This window comes from Myxine glutinosa, chromosome 4 (genome assembly GCF_964187855.1).
Source record: "Myxine glutinosa chromosome 4, kmMyxGlut1.1, whole genome shotgun sequence".
NCBI lineage: Eukaryota > Metazoa > Chordata > Myxini > Myxiniformes > Myxinidae > Myxine > Myxine glutinosa.
The window spans coordinates 216763044-216780087 of record NC_136264.1 but is presented as its reverse complement, the minus strand read 5'-3'; the positions used below and the strand labels follow the sequence as shown (position 1 = coordinate 216780087).

At 43.9% G+C, this 17044-nt stretch overlaps 1 protein-coding gene across 2 annotated transcripts in view; it reads right to left on the bottom strand.

Moving 5' to 3' along the window:
• FHDC1 (FH2 domain containing 1) overlaps positions 1–17044 on the bottom strand; it is a 260755-nt gene that overhangs the window by 134016 nt on the left and 109695 nt on the right. For both annotated transcript variants that reach the window (XM_078777022.1, XM_068114426.2), the window contains 2 exons: positions 16155–16257; positions 6209–6294 (listed from right to left, as the gene is read on the bottom strand). In XM_078777022.1, coding sequence (XP_078633148.1) covers positions 6209–6294; positions 16155–16257 — 189 coding nt within the window. The remainder of the gene's footprint in view (positions 1–6208; positions 6295–16154; positions 16258–17044) is intronic.

Here is a 17044-nt window from a genome sequence, read left to right as displayed (position 1 = left end):
GCTGAGTGGGTTCATAAAAAATGTCGTGGTTTGAGAGGGTCATTAACCAGTGTGGCAGCTACATTCAAGTGTAAGGTGTGCACAGAGGGAGCTGCAGATGGAGGAAATGTTGAGTTGGATCTTGGAGATGTTGTGAAGCTGGAAGGTGTGAAAACATTTCGTTACCTAGGAGACATGCTGAATGGAGAAGGTGGATCAGACTCGGCAACGGTTGCAAGAGTGAGATGTGCATGGAGGAAGTTTCGGGAACGGAGTGGCGTGCTGACGAGGAGGGGAGTGTCGTTGAAGCTGAAGGGAAAGGTGTATGCTGCATGTGTGAGAAGTGTTTTGATTTATGGGAGTGAGACATGGGTAATGAACGTAGAGCAGCAACGAAGGCTGGAAAGGGTGGAAATGCGAATGGTTCGGTGGATGTGTGGAGTATCGTTGAGAGAGAGGAAGACAAATGATGAATTGCGAAAGATGATGGGAATAGAGCCTGTGATGGATGCTGTGAAGAGAAACAGGTTGAGATGCTTTGGTCATGTGTTGAGGAAGGATGAAAGTGACTGGTTGAGAAGAGTGATGGAAATGATTGTAGAAGGAAGTAGAGGACGGGGAAGACCGAGAAAGACTTGGCTGAAGATGGTCGAAGAAGAAATGCGGGCAAGGGGGTTAACAAGGGGAGATGCAGAAAATAGGGTAAAATGGATAACATTGTCATGGGGACCGCAAGGCTAACCCCCGCTCTTGCAGGGAAAATGGCCTTAAAATGCCTGTTGTTTGTTTGTTGTTGTGTGGAAATAAATGGTGTGCAAGATAAATGGTGTGGAATAATTGGTGTGGAATGCATGGTGCGAAGGATTGAATGGGGGAAGTGGAACCCATTCACGAAAGCCCGGGGGGGGGGGTCGTTTAAAGCTAGGTAGAGGGTTCAGGTAAATTGCATGGATATTGACCCCTGTGGTGTGGGTCGTGGAAAGTAGTGTTTTGTGAGGTGCAGGAGACAGGGACATGGCTGGGCGTGTGACTTAATTGGTGAGTATTGTTATTGAGGCACTCTGTCGCTGGTAGCTTGTCGGCCAGGTAAGGCCGCAGGTAGGCTCTGGGAGCCGGTTAGGTTAGTGAGTGAGTGGGGCCCGAGGATCCCAGGGAAGGACCTGGGTTGCCCAATGCCGAGGTGGGCATCGAGGTGGTAAGTGCCAGGTCGGGCCTTCCCCAGTTATAGTAGTTGTAAGGAGCAGGCAAGCTCAGGAGGCAGCTTCAGTGACGGCGGAGCGCAGGTCGGTAGACCTGCTGGTAGAGCCACACGACCCAGCCCCGAAATTGTGCGAAGGCACAGAGAGAAAATTTGTTGGGTGAGACCCAAATTCAGGAGGGCACCACAGTGTGGGCAATGGGAATTCGGGTTCTTAGAACCACATAGTTTAAAGAGGCCGATTGGCAGGGTGCAACCCCGGGTAGTTTAACAGTGTAATGTTATTAGGGTAGTTAGGAAGTGAGATCCCTTCACACCATCCACAACCATTCACCGAGGAGGGCGAGCTTCACACCATAAGGCTCTGTAAGCTGTTTGGGTAGTAAGACGCATCACGACGTGAGTGAGACATTGTTTTGTTCCATCCCTTCCTTCCTGGGAGGGATTTGGGGACGAATTTGGCGTTAGAGGGGGATATGGGAGACAAGACGTAGAGACGAATTCTAAATACAAGGGGGGCTCAGGTAGTGTAGCCAACGGTGGGGGGTACGGACGGTTAGGGACGAGCTTGCTCTGCTCACTCTGCCGCATCCCTCACACCGCACCGGGTATGGTGGTGCCTGGTCACCTTCTTTTTTGTGTGCCACTGTCTGCTTTTCCTTTTGCTTGTTGCGCCTTGTCTTTCCCTCCCTGCCCCAGGACCATTTGGAAGCCGACCTGTGCAGCAGCTTGCTGCCAATCCATCTAAGTACTCATGGAGCACAAGCCTTGTGGCACCGCACCTCTGCTGTGCAGCATCTTGCTGCCAAGTCACCTTGAACCTTCGGACCACCTGTTGAGTGGCACTGACGCCACGCAGTTGGACCACGTGACGAGTGGCCCTGCTTGTAAATGAAAAAAAAGTGTGTGCAATTGTGTGCCATTTCTGAAGATGTGAAGATTTAGATGGCCCTGATGTCCAAAATGGCCTGTATGCCGGTCAGGGTCAGCCGGTTTTTGTTAGCCAGCACACACAAGACAAGAAGATGCAAGATGCAAGCAGCAAGTGCCTTCATTTCCTTCCTCCATTTCTTTCCTCAAAGTGCAGGTCCTGGGTCGTAGTCTTGTAAATAAAGGTTAAGTTTTGTGCTTGTAAATATAAGAATGTGCCCACCGGCTATGTGTTTAGTTTAAAAATTCCGGAAATACACGGATAGTTGTGGGTGTGAGTCTGTTAGATTAGCTGCTCAATGCATTAGGAGGGACATATCTAGTGTAAAGAATGTCGCACACATGGGTTAGAATAAATGTTAGGGGGGATTACATCTATGTGTCACATTAAAGGTAAAACTAAATTGAATGCCAGACTCTACCGGTCGTTCCGACTGAAGTCGACTCGGGACGAGTCTGGTCAGAGAGGGGGGTCGTGTTGTGGTTTTTGGAATAAAGGCAACCCCCCTTTTAGTTAGTTGCACCACAACATGTAGCCTCGCTTTGTCAGTTATTTCTTATTAAATGTGAAGTATAGTCTCCTTCCCAGTGTTAGTATGCGTTGAGGCAGGTAAAGTAAGGGTAGGCCTCATTGAAGCTTGGAATGCCATGTGGTGGGCCTGGGGCAAGTCGAGCAGGCCCGAGGGAGGAGCTGGAGGGCGTGGCTGGTAAGCAGCAAACAGCCAATGGGAGATAAGTGGAGTGGCCAAGAACGGCGGCCAATGAGAACTAAGTGGAGTGACTGATGAGGGGCTATCAGGACACGTGACCCGTGGAGGCCCGTGGAATATTCTAGTGGAGCTCCGGGGGATATAAGACCCGGCCCGAACCCCCGGACGCTCTCTCTGCCCCCGTTCTCCCTGGCTCTGGTCTCTCTCTGCCCCCACTCTCTCTGGCCCTGGACTCGGTGCGCGCTCTTGGCCCTGGACTCTGACGATCTCTGGACTCTGGACGCTCCCTGGATTCGCTCTCTGGCCTGACGATCTCCCTGCCTGGACTCCTTGCACTTGCGCTTCGCCTCGCTGGCTTCGGGACACACTGCGTGGATTCCCGTTTGTAAACGACTGAGGTCGATGTCCCTGCCGCGAACATCCTCGGGGGGGAAACGCCCAACGAGCCATCCAGGGCGAACTGCGCCAAGCGGCCGCGCTTTGTGCGCATCCCCTTCTTCCTCCCCTTCCCCGAACGTGTCAGAGGGCCCATGTCTGAGAAACCTAAGTAAGGTGGTTAAGATTCTCTTCTGTGTCCCTTTTCTATCACCAGTGTACATTTGCGAATAAATCTGTGCTTTGTTTCCAACTTGGCCGTTTTCGTCCCTTCACCATTGGCCTCGCATTGCACGAGTTAAAACCGCTCGATCGGGTTCATAGTAATTAACGGCACGAGTTACGCGACACGCTAACCGCTCGGCGTTAAAGACTAGCGTGACTCGTGTGAGGTCCAGCCCCCATCCTCGCGGCGGCGTGTGTGTCGAAGGTACTCGGGTTGTGACCGGAAACCCTTCCACGCGCTAGCTGCGGGTTTGGCGGCTGGAATTGCTCAGCAATCCGCCCCCACAAGTGTAGAGTGGGTAGTGGACTCGAAGCTCGAGGGGGAGCAGGGCTTAATCCCCCCTCAGTACGTCGACGAGCTCGAGATCCGCAACAATATATATATATATAAACACACACACACACACACACACACACACACACACACACACACACACACAGTATATATGCATGACAATGGAACCACCTTTTGAGGGCATTTTTCCCTGCAGAGCAGGGGTTGGCCTTTTTTGGGCACCATGGTCCCCTTTTTTGAAGCAATGTTTTTTTTATGGCTGGATGCTCTTCCTGCCGCCAGCCCTGTTAGTCGCCTCTTGCGACACACAGGGAATTACCAGTGAACTGGTACTCAATTTGCCGACCTCGGAAGGATGACAGGCTGAGTCAACCCCCCTGGTGTTAATTCTGCGATCGACCGGGATTCGAACCCAGGATCCTAGGATCCCAATCCGGCACCCTAACCGCTAAGCCAACACCAGGCTTTATATATGCATGACAATAATGACATAAAAACAAACACACAAAAACACACACACACATGTACACACAAACAACACACACATGCACGCATGCATGCACACACAATTCAGACAAAACCACAACGTTTAAGGAGGATTCCAAGTTCTGTGGTTATTTTTGCGATTCTAACACAGTGACTCTCCATGATTAATGCTTCCACCTGGGTCGCGGTTTGTGTGTCGGTCGAATCAGAAGACCAGCTTGAACAGAGGTTATGTTTAAAGGACTCGTGTCTCTGCTTAAATGAGCCACTCATTTGGCTACTGTAGATTACGAGCATCTTCACCATATCAGGCCACCATGTGTTTTGGAATATATTTGTTACTGACGCCCTCTTTGCATAAAACTTTGCTGACACCTCATCGCTCAGTTTGAATAAAATCGATAATGGTGTGCCAACGTCTGCATTGCATTCCGAAACAGCAAACAATGCTCGATTAATGAAAAATGTTAACGGTTTTTGCAATGTGCTCACTTCAGAACTCCTTGTATATTGTCCTTGTGTTGAAAACAGACGTGTCATGTGATTTTTCCCTGGTGCCAATCCAAGCCCATTCCGACGACCCAAATGTACCCCAAAATCTGCATTCCTCTTGAAATTATTAACTTCGAGACAAAACTAGGGCAATGCGACTGTGTCACCAATATGCCTCCGCATAGTCCCACAATGGGTAGATGCCCCTCGTTCACTGTCCTAAAAATAAACAAGTTAATTTAAATCCCTTCGGCTGTTTTCAAGTATCACATTTTCACCAGCCATGACAGGTTTCACATCGATCGGTGAAGCGGTTTCAGAGAAAAGAGAGAAGGGATGAAAAAAAATATCGGCTTTCAAGCTAATATGGCTGTCACACCACGTAACATGTGACCTTTAAAAATGTACACTCTGCATATGTATGGGTTGGAGATCACGTTTGCAAAGTTTCGTGTTGATTGGATAAGGTTAATTTTTCTATCCGAGATGGCTGCCAAACCATGTGATTAATGACGTTTTTGTGGTCATCTTTTAATCGCCATGCCATGTCAATGACACACGTAAAGTTTCGAGTCAATCGATTTGGTGGTTTGGGAGAAGATATTATTTTAAGGTTTTAGGTTAAATCCAATATGGCTGCCAAACCGTGTGACCTATGATGTCATAAATTTAATATTTCAATACAAATGTGTCATAGATCATGTGCATGCAATTTCAGATTTTTAGTATATTCTGAAAGGAATTCGATGAAAACATTTTGGCTGGTATGCCACTTCACCTATGATGTCATCATTATCATGATTTTGTTCCCAATTGTGAGTACTTGACAATGTGCCAAGTTTCAATTTTTTCCATTCAGCGGTTTCCGAGAAATAATTTTTTAATTATTTGCATTTATCCAAGATGGCTGCCATACTACGTGACCAATGACATCACAATTATCATTAAAACATTCTGCATGGGTGTCACTCCTACCCTGAACGTTTTGTCTCAATCGGATATGTGGTTGCTAAGAAAAACGAGGTTTAGCCCGTTCGGACGGACATACGGACATATGGAATGGACGGACGGAAGGACGGACGGACGGACAGACAACCCGAAAACATAATGCCTCCGGCCACCTTCGGGGGCAGAGGCATAAAAGTCAGCAGAAGTCTGCCATGTTGTACACATCATATACAGTATGTACATGCCCAAACTATTAAATACATGAAACAAGGAAGCTTCATTGAACATTATCAAGGAAGCTCAAATTATCCTATGATTTCAAACAAAGCAAATCCCTGTGTGTACGTCTGAAAATCATGGAAAAACACACTGCTGCACCAATCTACACGAAACGTTGCATGCGTACTCGGTTCCCAGAAGGAAAGGGTCTTACTAGTCTTACAAAAAGGGTTTCCCTTAAATTCTGTGAAACCCAGTCTTAAACAACACATGGACTAACAACTAACAACTCAACTGACTCAAAAGCAAACAGGGAAATCGTTATATTAGAACAGCTTCTGGCAAGCATACCTTGGGACTTCCGTTAACAAAATCATGAATTTGTCTGGATCAGGCAACCGTCTGCTATCTTCACTGAAGCTGCGCAATTTCTTGAGCTGGAAATGCCAAGACAGGGTGGTATGAAATGGGGTAGGAAAAAGATATTCATTCAGAATTGCATCAAAATAATTCACAAGAAATCTAAAAATGGAATGAGCTCCAACAAACGATAAAGGAACTTCACTGCAACATCATTTAATGACAACATTTAGGTCGTGCATAACAACCACAACAACCACAGATTTCCCAACTTCACAACTAACAAGAATGACTGCACTGCGGTCACAATCTGAGACAAAATCTGGCAAAGGGCCGATTGGGAAACACACATTTAAAGCACTCTTAAAAGATGAACAGCGTGATTGGGAAACACACATTTAAATCACTCTTAAAAGATGAACAACACCATTGGAAAACACACATTTAAAGCACTCTTAAAAGATGAACAGCACGGTTGGGAAACGCACATTAAAAACACTCTTAAAGGATGAACAGCGTGATTGGGAAACACACATTTAAAGCACTCTTAAAAGATGAACAGCACGGTTGGGAAACACACATTAAAAACACTCTTAAAAGATGAACAGCGTGATTGGGAAACACACTTTTAAAACACTCTTAAAAGATGAACAGCACAATTGAGAAGCGCACATTTAAAACACTCTTAAAAGATGAACACCACAATTGGGAAAAAACACATTTAAAACACTGAAAAAATGAACAGCACGGTTGGGAAACACACATTAAAAACACTCTGAAAAGATGATCAGCACGGTTGGGAAACACACATTAAAACACTCTAAAAGATGAACAGTGCAATTGGGAAACATACATTTAAAACACTCTTAAAAGATGAACAGCGTGGTTGAGAAACACACATTAAAAACACTCTAAAACTAGAACGGGACTCAGTGGAGAGCATACCTCCGCCTGGTTGCCATATCACTCAATGGTGAAGAATCACTTTAAAAATTTATTATTTCTCATATCCGAATCCATATTCAGATCTACACCAAAATCGAATTGATTCTTCCTTGTCACACACATCCTGTCCAACAAGTTTCGTCCAAATCCGTCCATAACTTTTTTTTTAGATATCCTGCTTTGTATCATTTTTGGACCGATCCTATCTTCACCAAAATCTAATCATTTCGTCCTTGTGACATACGCTACATCTCTGCCAAGTTTTGTCCGCATCCGCCCATTAAACTTTTTGAGATAATTTGTTCACAAACAAACAGACAGACAGACAAACAGACAAACAGACAGGGGTGAAAACATAACCTTCATCCACCTTTGGGGGTGGAGGTAAAGATGAACAGCGTGATATGGAAAACGCACATTCAAAACAGTCTAAAAAGATAAACAGCACGATTGGGAAACACACATTCAAAACACTCTTGAAAGATGAACAACACAATTGGGAAACACATTTAAAACACTCTTAAAGGACGAACTGGGCACTCTTAAAAGATGAACAGCGCGATTGGTAAACGCTCATTTGAAACACTCTTAAAAGATGAACAACACAATTGGGAAACACACATTTAAAACACTCTTAAAGGAAGAACAGGGCACTCTTAAAAGATGACCAGCACGATTGGGAAACGCACATTTAAAATACTCTTAAAAGATGAACAGCACGATTGGGAAACACATTTAAAACACTCTTAAAGGATGAACAGCACGATTGGGAAACGCACATCGAAAGCACTCTTAAAAGATGAACAGCACGATTGGGAAACGCACATTTAAAACACTCTGAAAAGATGAACAGCACGGTTGGGAAACACGTTTAAAATACTCCTAAAAGATGAACAGCACGATTGGGAAACGCACATCTAAAGCACTCTTAAAAGATGAACAGCACGATTGGGAAACGCACATTTAAAACACTCTTAAAAGATGAACAGCGCAATTGGGAAACACACATTTAAAACACTCTTAAAAGATGAACAGCACAATTGGGAAACGCACATTTAAAGCACTCTTAAAAGATGAACAGCACGATAGGGAAACGCACACTTAAAACACTCTGAAAAGATGAACATCACGGTTGGGAAACACACATTTAAAACACTCTTAAAAGATGAACAGCACGATAGGGAAACACATTTAAAACACTCTTAAAAGATGAACAGCACGATTGGGAAACACACATTTAAAATACTCTTAAAAGATGAGCAGTGTGATTGGGAAACACACATCTAAAGCACTCTTAAAAGATGAACAGCAAGATTTGGAAACGCACATTTAAAACATTCTTAAAAGATGAACAGCACAATTGGGAAACATACATTTGAAGCACTCTTAAAAGATGAACAGTGCGATTTTGAAACACACATTTAAAACACTCTTAAAAGATGACAGTACAATTGGGAAACACACATTTAAAACACTCTTAAAAGATGAACAGCACAATTGGGAAACACACATTTAAAACCTTCTTAAAAGATGAACAGTGCAATTGGGAAACACACATTTAAAACACTCTTAAATGATGAACAGTGTGATTGGGAAACACATTTAAAACACTCTTAAAAGATGAACAGCACAATTGGGAAACACACATTTAATGCACTATTATCCATGTCACCCTCCCTTTGGTTGTATCAGAAAGACCACAAAAACCCAAAACCAAGATTTACTTCTGCCTACAAGTGCGGTGACTATAAATTCATTTATTTCCTGAGGAACGACTGAAGCTACACTTTGCGGTGGATTGACCGGTAATAATCAACTGATAATAATTGGTCAGATATTGTCATTCCCAACTTCATGTGAAAGGAATGTGGAGCTTTTCTCCCGTTCATTGGGTTATTTCTCTGAAAATAACTCATAGAATGGGTTCCGGTCAGTATCCGGCTGTCCGTCCATTCATTAACATTTGACCAGAACATTTTCTCACAAACTCTTGGCCGATATGGACCAAATTTGGTATGATGCATCAGGACAGCAAGGTATCATGGGGTTGTGCTCCCCTTCTGGATTCGCCCCGATAAGAGGCTGAAAAGGAAGATTTCCCTCAAATTCAGGTAATATATTTTAAAATCTTCTCAGAAACTGTGTGCTAATAACCATCAGCCCCCACGGCCACGGGGCTACCTTTTGTTGTGGACCATTTAATCACCGGAGAAGCACCATTTTCTCGTTTTCACCTGAGAGCTCTGATATTTTCTTGGCAGGGATGCTTCACTAGGCCACGATTTCTGTCTGCATGTGCTGCCTTGTTCTGCTCCTTTCTTGAAACGTTTCCTTATGGACATTTGAGCTCCAACAATCCTTACCTGATTAGTCTGTGAATGCATGTGTGAATGAATGAATGAATGACTGGGTCCATAGAAGGGGAAGTTTTTCTTCCAACACAATAGTCTAGTAGGAAGACTAGGTCCCCCTGCACCCCCCGGAGATATACTTCTAATCAGTGTTTCTAGATTGGAAAAAATGTGTAGAAAATGACTAGCTATGGCCCCAAGCTGAAAAAATGTCCCACATACCATTTTTATGCAAATTACTGCTGCAAATTTTATGCAAAATTATGCAAATTTTATGCAAATTTTTGATGAGGAGTAGAGTTGAGGGGTCTTTGAGGGCTTCATCGAGGTGCTCTCGGTTGCAAGACTGGGTCATTCTGAGAAGCACAGCAGGGTCAGAGATCATGATGTTCTCCTCCTCAGTGAATCTCTCCATCAACAGCCTCTCCATTGCCTCACACACTGTTTTGAGGCAAAAGAGGGACTTTGCGTAGGCCTTTCCACTGAGAACACCTTTGAGAGATCCACTTGTTACTAGTTGTGCCTCAAAGAGAATCTCTGCATATCCAGAACCACGCATCTTGTGTCCAGTGAGCATCCCGATGTAGTTCATGGATGTGTGGAAGGGTCCAATCGTTACTACATGACTAGCAAATTCATTTGGCCAGCGCCAGATGATGGGAAGGGCTTTCATGCAGACACCCAGATCAAATGTATTCAGGACCCATCTCTGACCCACCTCAGCAGTTGCTGCCTCGGAACGCTTCAGTAGCTCACGAACAACTGCGTTGTCTGTGATCGGTCTGTGCCTGGTGCCTGCATGGCATGGCAATGGCCTGCAGCCTGTGCCTGGGCTAGGGGGTTTCACCTCTGCAACTGGTTCTCCCCCACCCAGCAAATCAACAGTCGACTACTGCACGCCTATCCACCAACCGATCACAGACAACGCAGTTGTTCGTGAGCTACTGAAGCGTTCCGAGGCAGCAACTGCTGAGGTGGGTCAGAGATGGGTCCTGAATACATTTGATCTGGGTGTCTGCATGAAAGCCCTTCCCATCATCTGGCGCTGGCCAAATGAATTTGCTAGTCATGTAGTAACGATTGGACCCTTCCACACATCCATGAACTACATCGGGATGCTCACTGGACACAAGATGCGTGGTTCTGGATATGCAGAGATTCTCTTTGAGGCACAACTAGTAACAAGTGGATCTCTCAAAGGTGTTCTCAGTGGAAAGGCCTACGCAAAGTCCCTCTTTTGCCTCAAAACAGTGTGTGAGGCAATGGAGAGGCTGTTGATGGAGAGATTCACTGAGGAGGAGAACATCATGATCTCTGACCCTGCTGTGCTTCTCAGAATGACCCAGTCTTGCAACCGAGAGCACCTCGATGAAGCCCTCAAAGACCCCTCAACTCTACTCCTCATCAAAAATTTGCATAAAATTTGCATAATCTTGCATAAAATTTGCAGCAGTAATTTGCATAAAAATGGTATGTGGGACATTTTTTCAGCTTGGGGCCATAGCTAGTCATTTTCTACACATTTTTTCCAATCTAGAAACACTGATTAGAAGTATATCTCCGGGGGGTGCAGGGGGACCTAGGCTTCCTACTAGACTACAAGGGTGTAGTTATTTATTTACATCATTTTTAGCTCTTACACGAGCCTCGATCTTGTATACAAAAAAAATCCAAAAAAAATCCTGTCTTTGTCCCAGCGGATCCATCCATTTTTGTGTCTCATGCCAGTTTCCTTTTATGCCTCCGCCGACGTAGTCGTTCACTAGGCCACGTTCACTAGACGACGACGGCGGAGGATTATGTTTTCAGGTTGTCCGTCCGGCTGTCCGTCCGTACATGATAGGTTTTCGTTACCGCAAAAACTAGAGAACGGCTGAATCGATCTAAGCCAAACTTGGTGCATGTATATAGAATGATGTAAAAATGAACTTATTAGATTTTGGGGTCACGAGGTCAAATGCCGAAGGTCAGAGGTCATGTTCAGCAAAAATCCTTTTACCGCGATAACTTGTGAACCAGTGAAAGGATTCTGACCAAATTTGGCACAGTTATGTAGAATGCTGTAAAGATGGACTGATTAGATTTTGGGGTCAAGAGGTCAAAAGTCAATGGTCAAAGTCTGTAATATGTCTATAACTTGAGAATGGCTGAAGTGATATAATTCAAACTTGGTGCTGGGCAGTACCAAGTACCAGTGTTTATTCAAATATATATATATATATCTATATATATATATATATATATATATATATATATATATATATATATATATATGTACATATATATATATATACAGACTTGGCATTTAATATGGAATTTTTTTTTTTTCTTGACTTGGGTTTAATTTCTGAACTCGGCATATCAATCTGGTGAGTTTCTTTTATGCTTCGGTGATTTCTTTGTTAAAAGAACCATGTCACTGATTGTCGCAGCAAGAAGTCAATAACAGGATTATATCACAGGTGGCGTGACAAAATGTACGGACAGGTACATTTGACGATTGGCTTCACAATCGGGTATATAAGGGTTGTTGCGTTCTGTATTAGTGGAAAACAACTGCTGCACGTCTACAAAAGTTATTGCCGCTTCCCCTGGAGATGGTCCGTCAACTCGACAATGCTGTTTGTCATTTAGTGGTGGCTTTACGAAATTCCGGCATGAAACAGCGTGCTATTGCTTGGCAGTATGGCATCACTCAAGGTCAGGTGTCAAAGATCCTGAAACGAAATGCTCAGAGGAGTATCCCTACTCCAATACCGAGGCCAGGACGTCCCCGCAGAACCACAAGGAGGGATGATCGCCAGGTGCACCGGTTAGTCCGCAATGGCCGCACCAAGTCAGCTAATCGGCTTAGGGCTGACTGGCAGCAACAGACAAATGTGCCTGTATCCAGAAGGCTAGTCGACCAACGACTGGTTCAAGCAGGCTATCGTGCCAGGCGTTCCCTGAGAAAGCCACGTCTGACCAGACAACACCACCAGCGCCGATTGCAGTGGGCCAGAGAGCACCATCAATGGCAGCCAGGACACTGGAATCACGTGATCTTCAGTGACGAGTCTAGATTTCTGGTCTATCGTCAAGATGGCCGCGTCCGAGTGTGCAGACAAGTGCATGAAACCTACAACGAAGATTGTATAGTGCCAAGAGTCCAAGCTGGAGGTGGTGGGGTGACCGTTTGGGCTGCTTTTCATGCAGGGGGCAAAACTGACCTGGTTGTTCTGAATGGAAACCTGAACCAGTTCAAGCACAGGGCCATTCTGGAAGAAACATTGCTTCCATTTGTTCGTGCAGCCTTTCGAGGAAACTTTGTCTTCCAAGATGACAATGCACGGCCTCATCATGCTCGCATGATCCAACACTTTCTTGCTGACCGTGGTGTAGAGCATATGGAGTGGCCTGCCATGTCCCCGGATATGAATCCGATAGAGAACTTGTGGGCAGAATTAACGCGTCAAATCGACAACTTGGACCAGCAGGCAACCTCTGTGCGTGAATTGCAGCAGGCTATTGTAACTGCATGGCAAGCGATTCCTGTCCAAACCTTGGCAAATCTCGTGAACAGCATGCCTCAACGTGTACGTGCTCTCCTGAATGCTCGTGGGGGTTACACGAAGTACTGAACTGTAATTTTACCGTCCGTAATCCCAGTCGTAATTTAACTTTTGTTTTTGTTAAAATATTTTTTGCCTAATGTGCAAAATAAAGATATACTTCTGGAAAACGCACAGAAGTTTAACACAGTACTGTCCGTGAATTGAGTTCGATATCAGTTTCCATCACTTTCAAGGATCAATTTATTTGCTTCAAAATGTCAAATGTGGTTTTTGTTTCTTTTAAAGGTCACATTAACAAAATCTAGAATAATTTCAACATAATTCCAATGAATTTTTGGTTCTACGTCATCTTGAAAAGTAAGTTCACCCCCACAATAAAAATATTCCATATTAAATGCCAAGTCTGTGTATTTATTTATTTTTATATATATATATATATATATATATATATATATATATATATATATTTATATATATATATATATATACATATATATATATATACAGTCATGGCCAAAAACATTGGCTTTTGCACTTAAAAAAAAATAATGCACCATTTCTTCCGGAAAATTGTTGAAATTAAAAAATATTTTGGTATCCACAATTGTATTTCTTTGGTTTGCAGTGGAACAAAACAAAAAAAGGTGAAAATTTTTTCTAAATCTTAGCTTATTCCACAAATAAATCCGAAAATGGCCCGGACAATACCATTGCCACCTTTTAGAAGTTGTTAGAAATAATTAGATTTCAAGGAGGTGATTCTCCTTTTCTTTGGAATTGATCTCACCTGTGGTGAGTTGCTGGTGCCTGCAATATAAAAAGCACTCATTCAACCAGTTCGAATAGAGAAAGGAGACATTCTGCTGTTTTGCGTCACTCTGTGTACCGCAGTGAGCATGGAGAAAAGAAAGAAAACCAGAGAATTGTCTGAGGAGGTCAGACAAGATTGTAGCCAAGCATGGACAATCTCAAGTCTGCAAGTCCATCTCCAGAGACCTTGATGTTCCTGTGGCCACCATACGCAATGTTATCAGGAAGTTTAAGGCCCATGGCACTGGAGCCAGCCTCTCTGGATGCGGCCGCAAGAGAAAACTTGATCGAAGATTGCAGCGAAGGATTGTTGAAATGGTGGAGAAAGCACCTTGATCACTGCCAAACAGATTCAAGCTGACCTTCAGACATAAGGTACGGTAGTTTCAACTCACACCATTCGTCACCAACTCAATGAAAGGGGGTTCTATGGTAGGAGACCCAGGAGGAACCCACTGCTGAGAGAGAGACATAAGAAAGCCCGACTCGAGTTTGCCTAAACACATCTGAATAAGCCAAAATCCTTCTGGGAGAATGAATGTCCTGTGGACAGATGAGACCAAATTAGAGCTTTTTGGTAAAGCACATCATCTCTATGTTTACAGATAACAAAATGAAGCCTTAAAAGAAAAGAACACCTTCCATACAGTCAAACATGGAGGAGGTTCAGTGATGGTTTGGGGTTGCTGTGCTGCCTCTGGCAATGGGTGCCTTGAATGTGTCCATGGCATCATGAAATCAGGAGATTACCAAGGCATTTTGGAGCACAATGCTCAACCCAGTGTCAGAAAGCTGGGTCTCTGTCGAAGGTCATGGGTCTTGCAGCAGGACAATGACTCCAAACACACTTCAAAAAGCACCCAGGAATGGTTCAAGACAAAACGCTGTTAGTATGGCAGATAGGTGAAATATTTGGGAGAATTGTGACTTTGATGATACAAGCACGAGATTTGGCACACAGTTAGAGTATGCCCTAAGGAAGATATTTGGCTATAGGGCCATCACAGATTTGTCCTGTGACAACAATGGCGGCCATTTTTCAAAAAAGGACAAATCTGCGATGGCCCTACCTAGAGCCAAATATCTTTCTTAGGACATACTCTGATTGTGTGCCAAATGCCATGCTTGTATCATCAAAGGCACAATTCCTGCACCTATCTGCCATACTATGGACTGTTCTGAAGTGGCCAGCAATGAGTCCAGATCTAAATCCCATTGAACACCTGTGGGGAGATCTGAAAACAGCAGTTGGGAGAAGGCACCCTTCAAATCTGGGAGAACTGGAGCAGTTTGCACAAGAAGAGTGGGACAAACTGCCAGTAGAGCGGTGTAGGAAGCTCATTCATGGCCATCGGAAGCGCTTGACTGCAGTTATTTTGTCCAAAGGCTGTGGATGCTACCAAATATTAAGTCTAGGGTGTGAATAATTTTGTCAATGCCATTTCTTTTTATTTTCTGATTTAAAAGGACATATTAAGTTCTGAATCAAAAACAAAGGTTCTGTAATATTAACAGTGAAACAGAGAATTGTGGAGACCAAATACTTTTGTCAATTTCAACTTATTTTTGAGAAAATTGTGAGTTATTTGAAAAAAGGGCAAGGGTGCCAATATTTTTGGCCACGACTGTATAATGATGTAAATATTAACTGATTAGATTTTGGGGGCAAAGGTCAAAGGTCAATGTTTGTAATAAGTCGATAACTTGAGAACGGCTGAAGTGATCTGATTCAAACTTGGTACAGGTATGTATAATGATGTAAAGATGAACTAATTAACCTTTGGGGTCCCGAGGTCAAAGGTCAGAGGTCATATCAGGTAGAAATATGGTAACTTGAGAACAGCTGAATGGATTTAAATCAAACTTGGTACAAATATTGTAATGATGTAATAATGTGGGCGGAGGCATATCAGTTGACGTCGTGAAGTCGAAGAGTGTCGTTCTAGTTGTTTAATAAATCCTGATTTCGTAAGATTGCGCATGTCTGCACCGCAATCAGTTTCCTGCGCATCGTACTATCGTTGCTTTCTGCTTCTACAGGGGGAATCTAAATGAGGTTAAAATCCTGAGTGGGGTTGGCTCAGGTTTGGAATAGGATCATTCGCCTCCAAATTGGCATGACCGTTAAGCCGACCAACCATGAAGCGATTGCTTTGGCATTTTACAGCTCCTCGCCTAACTTGTTATTAACAGTCGTGGTGGGGGCGTAAACATGACAACATTCCATACAACACAAATCAACCAAAGAAAACAATGACTAGAAAAACTGCATCTTACCTCATCTTGATCTGGCAACAGCTTAGTAAGCTCAAAAAGTTTTTCTGCTCCAAGCTCCTCTCCTCGACAAGCTTTCACATCTCCCACAATACACTCCACAGACCTAGAGGACAATAAAAGGATATTCAGATTTTTTTGGCTAAAAACTGGCTGGTACAAAGAGGTTTATAGGCCTGAATGAAAGTGTCTGCAAGCAGCTAGAAGAGCAGGCCGATTCGGACCCTCCTCAAATAAGAGATGCAGAGTCGCGGCAGGAGCATAGAGGTGAGGATGGAAATCAGTTGAAGTTATTGTGCAAGCTTAGCAAGAAAAATAACAGAAAATTCATCATCTCAAGCATAAATTGTTTGTGGGAGTTTCATTGGACAATAGGACATGTACGCCAGAGTCTTGTGGTCTATTAGATGTATGCCAGAGTCTTGTCGTCTATTACATGTATGCCAGACTCTTGTGGTCTATTACATGTACGCCAGAGTCTTGTGGTCTATTAGATGTACGCCAGAGTCTTGTGGTCTATTAGATGTATGCCAGAGTCTTGTGGTCTATTGCATGTACGCAAGACTCTTGTGGTCGATTACATGTACGCCACAGTCTTGTGGTCTATTGCATGTACGCAAGACTCTTGTGGTCGATTACATGTACGCCAGAGTCTTGTGGTCTATTACATGTACGCCAGAGTCTTGTGGTCCATTAGATGTATGCTAGAGTATTGTGGTCTATTACATGTACGCCAGAGTCTTGTGGTCTATTAGATGTATGCTAGAGTATTGTGGTCTATTACATGTACGCCAGCCTCTTGTGGTTATTACATGTACGCCAGCCTCTTGTGGTTATTACACGTACGCCAGAGTCTTGTGGTCGATTACATGTACGCCAGAGTCTTGTGGTCT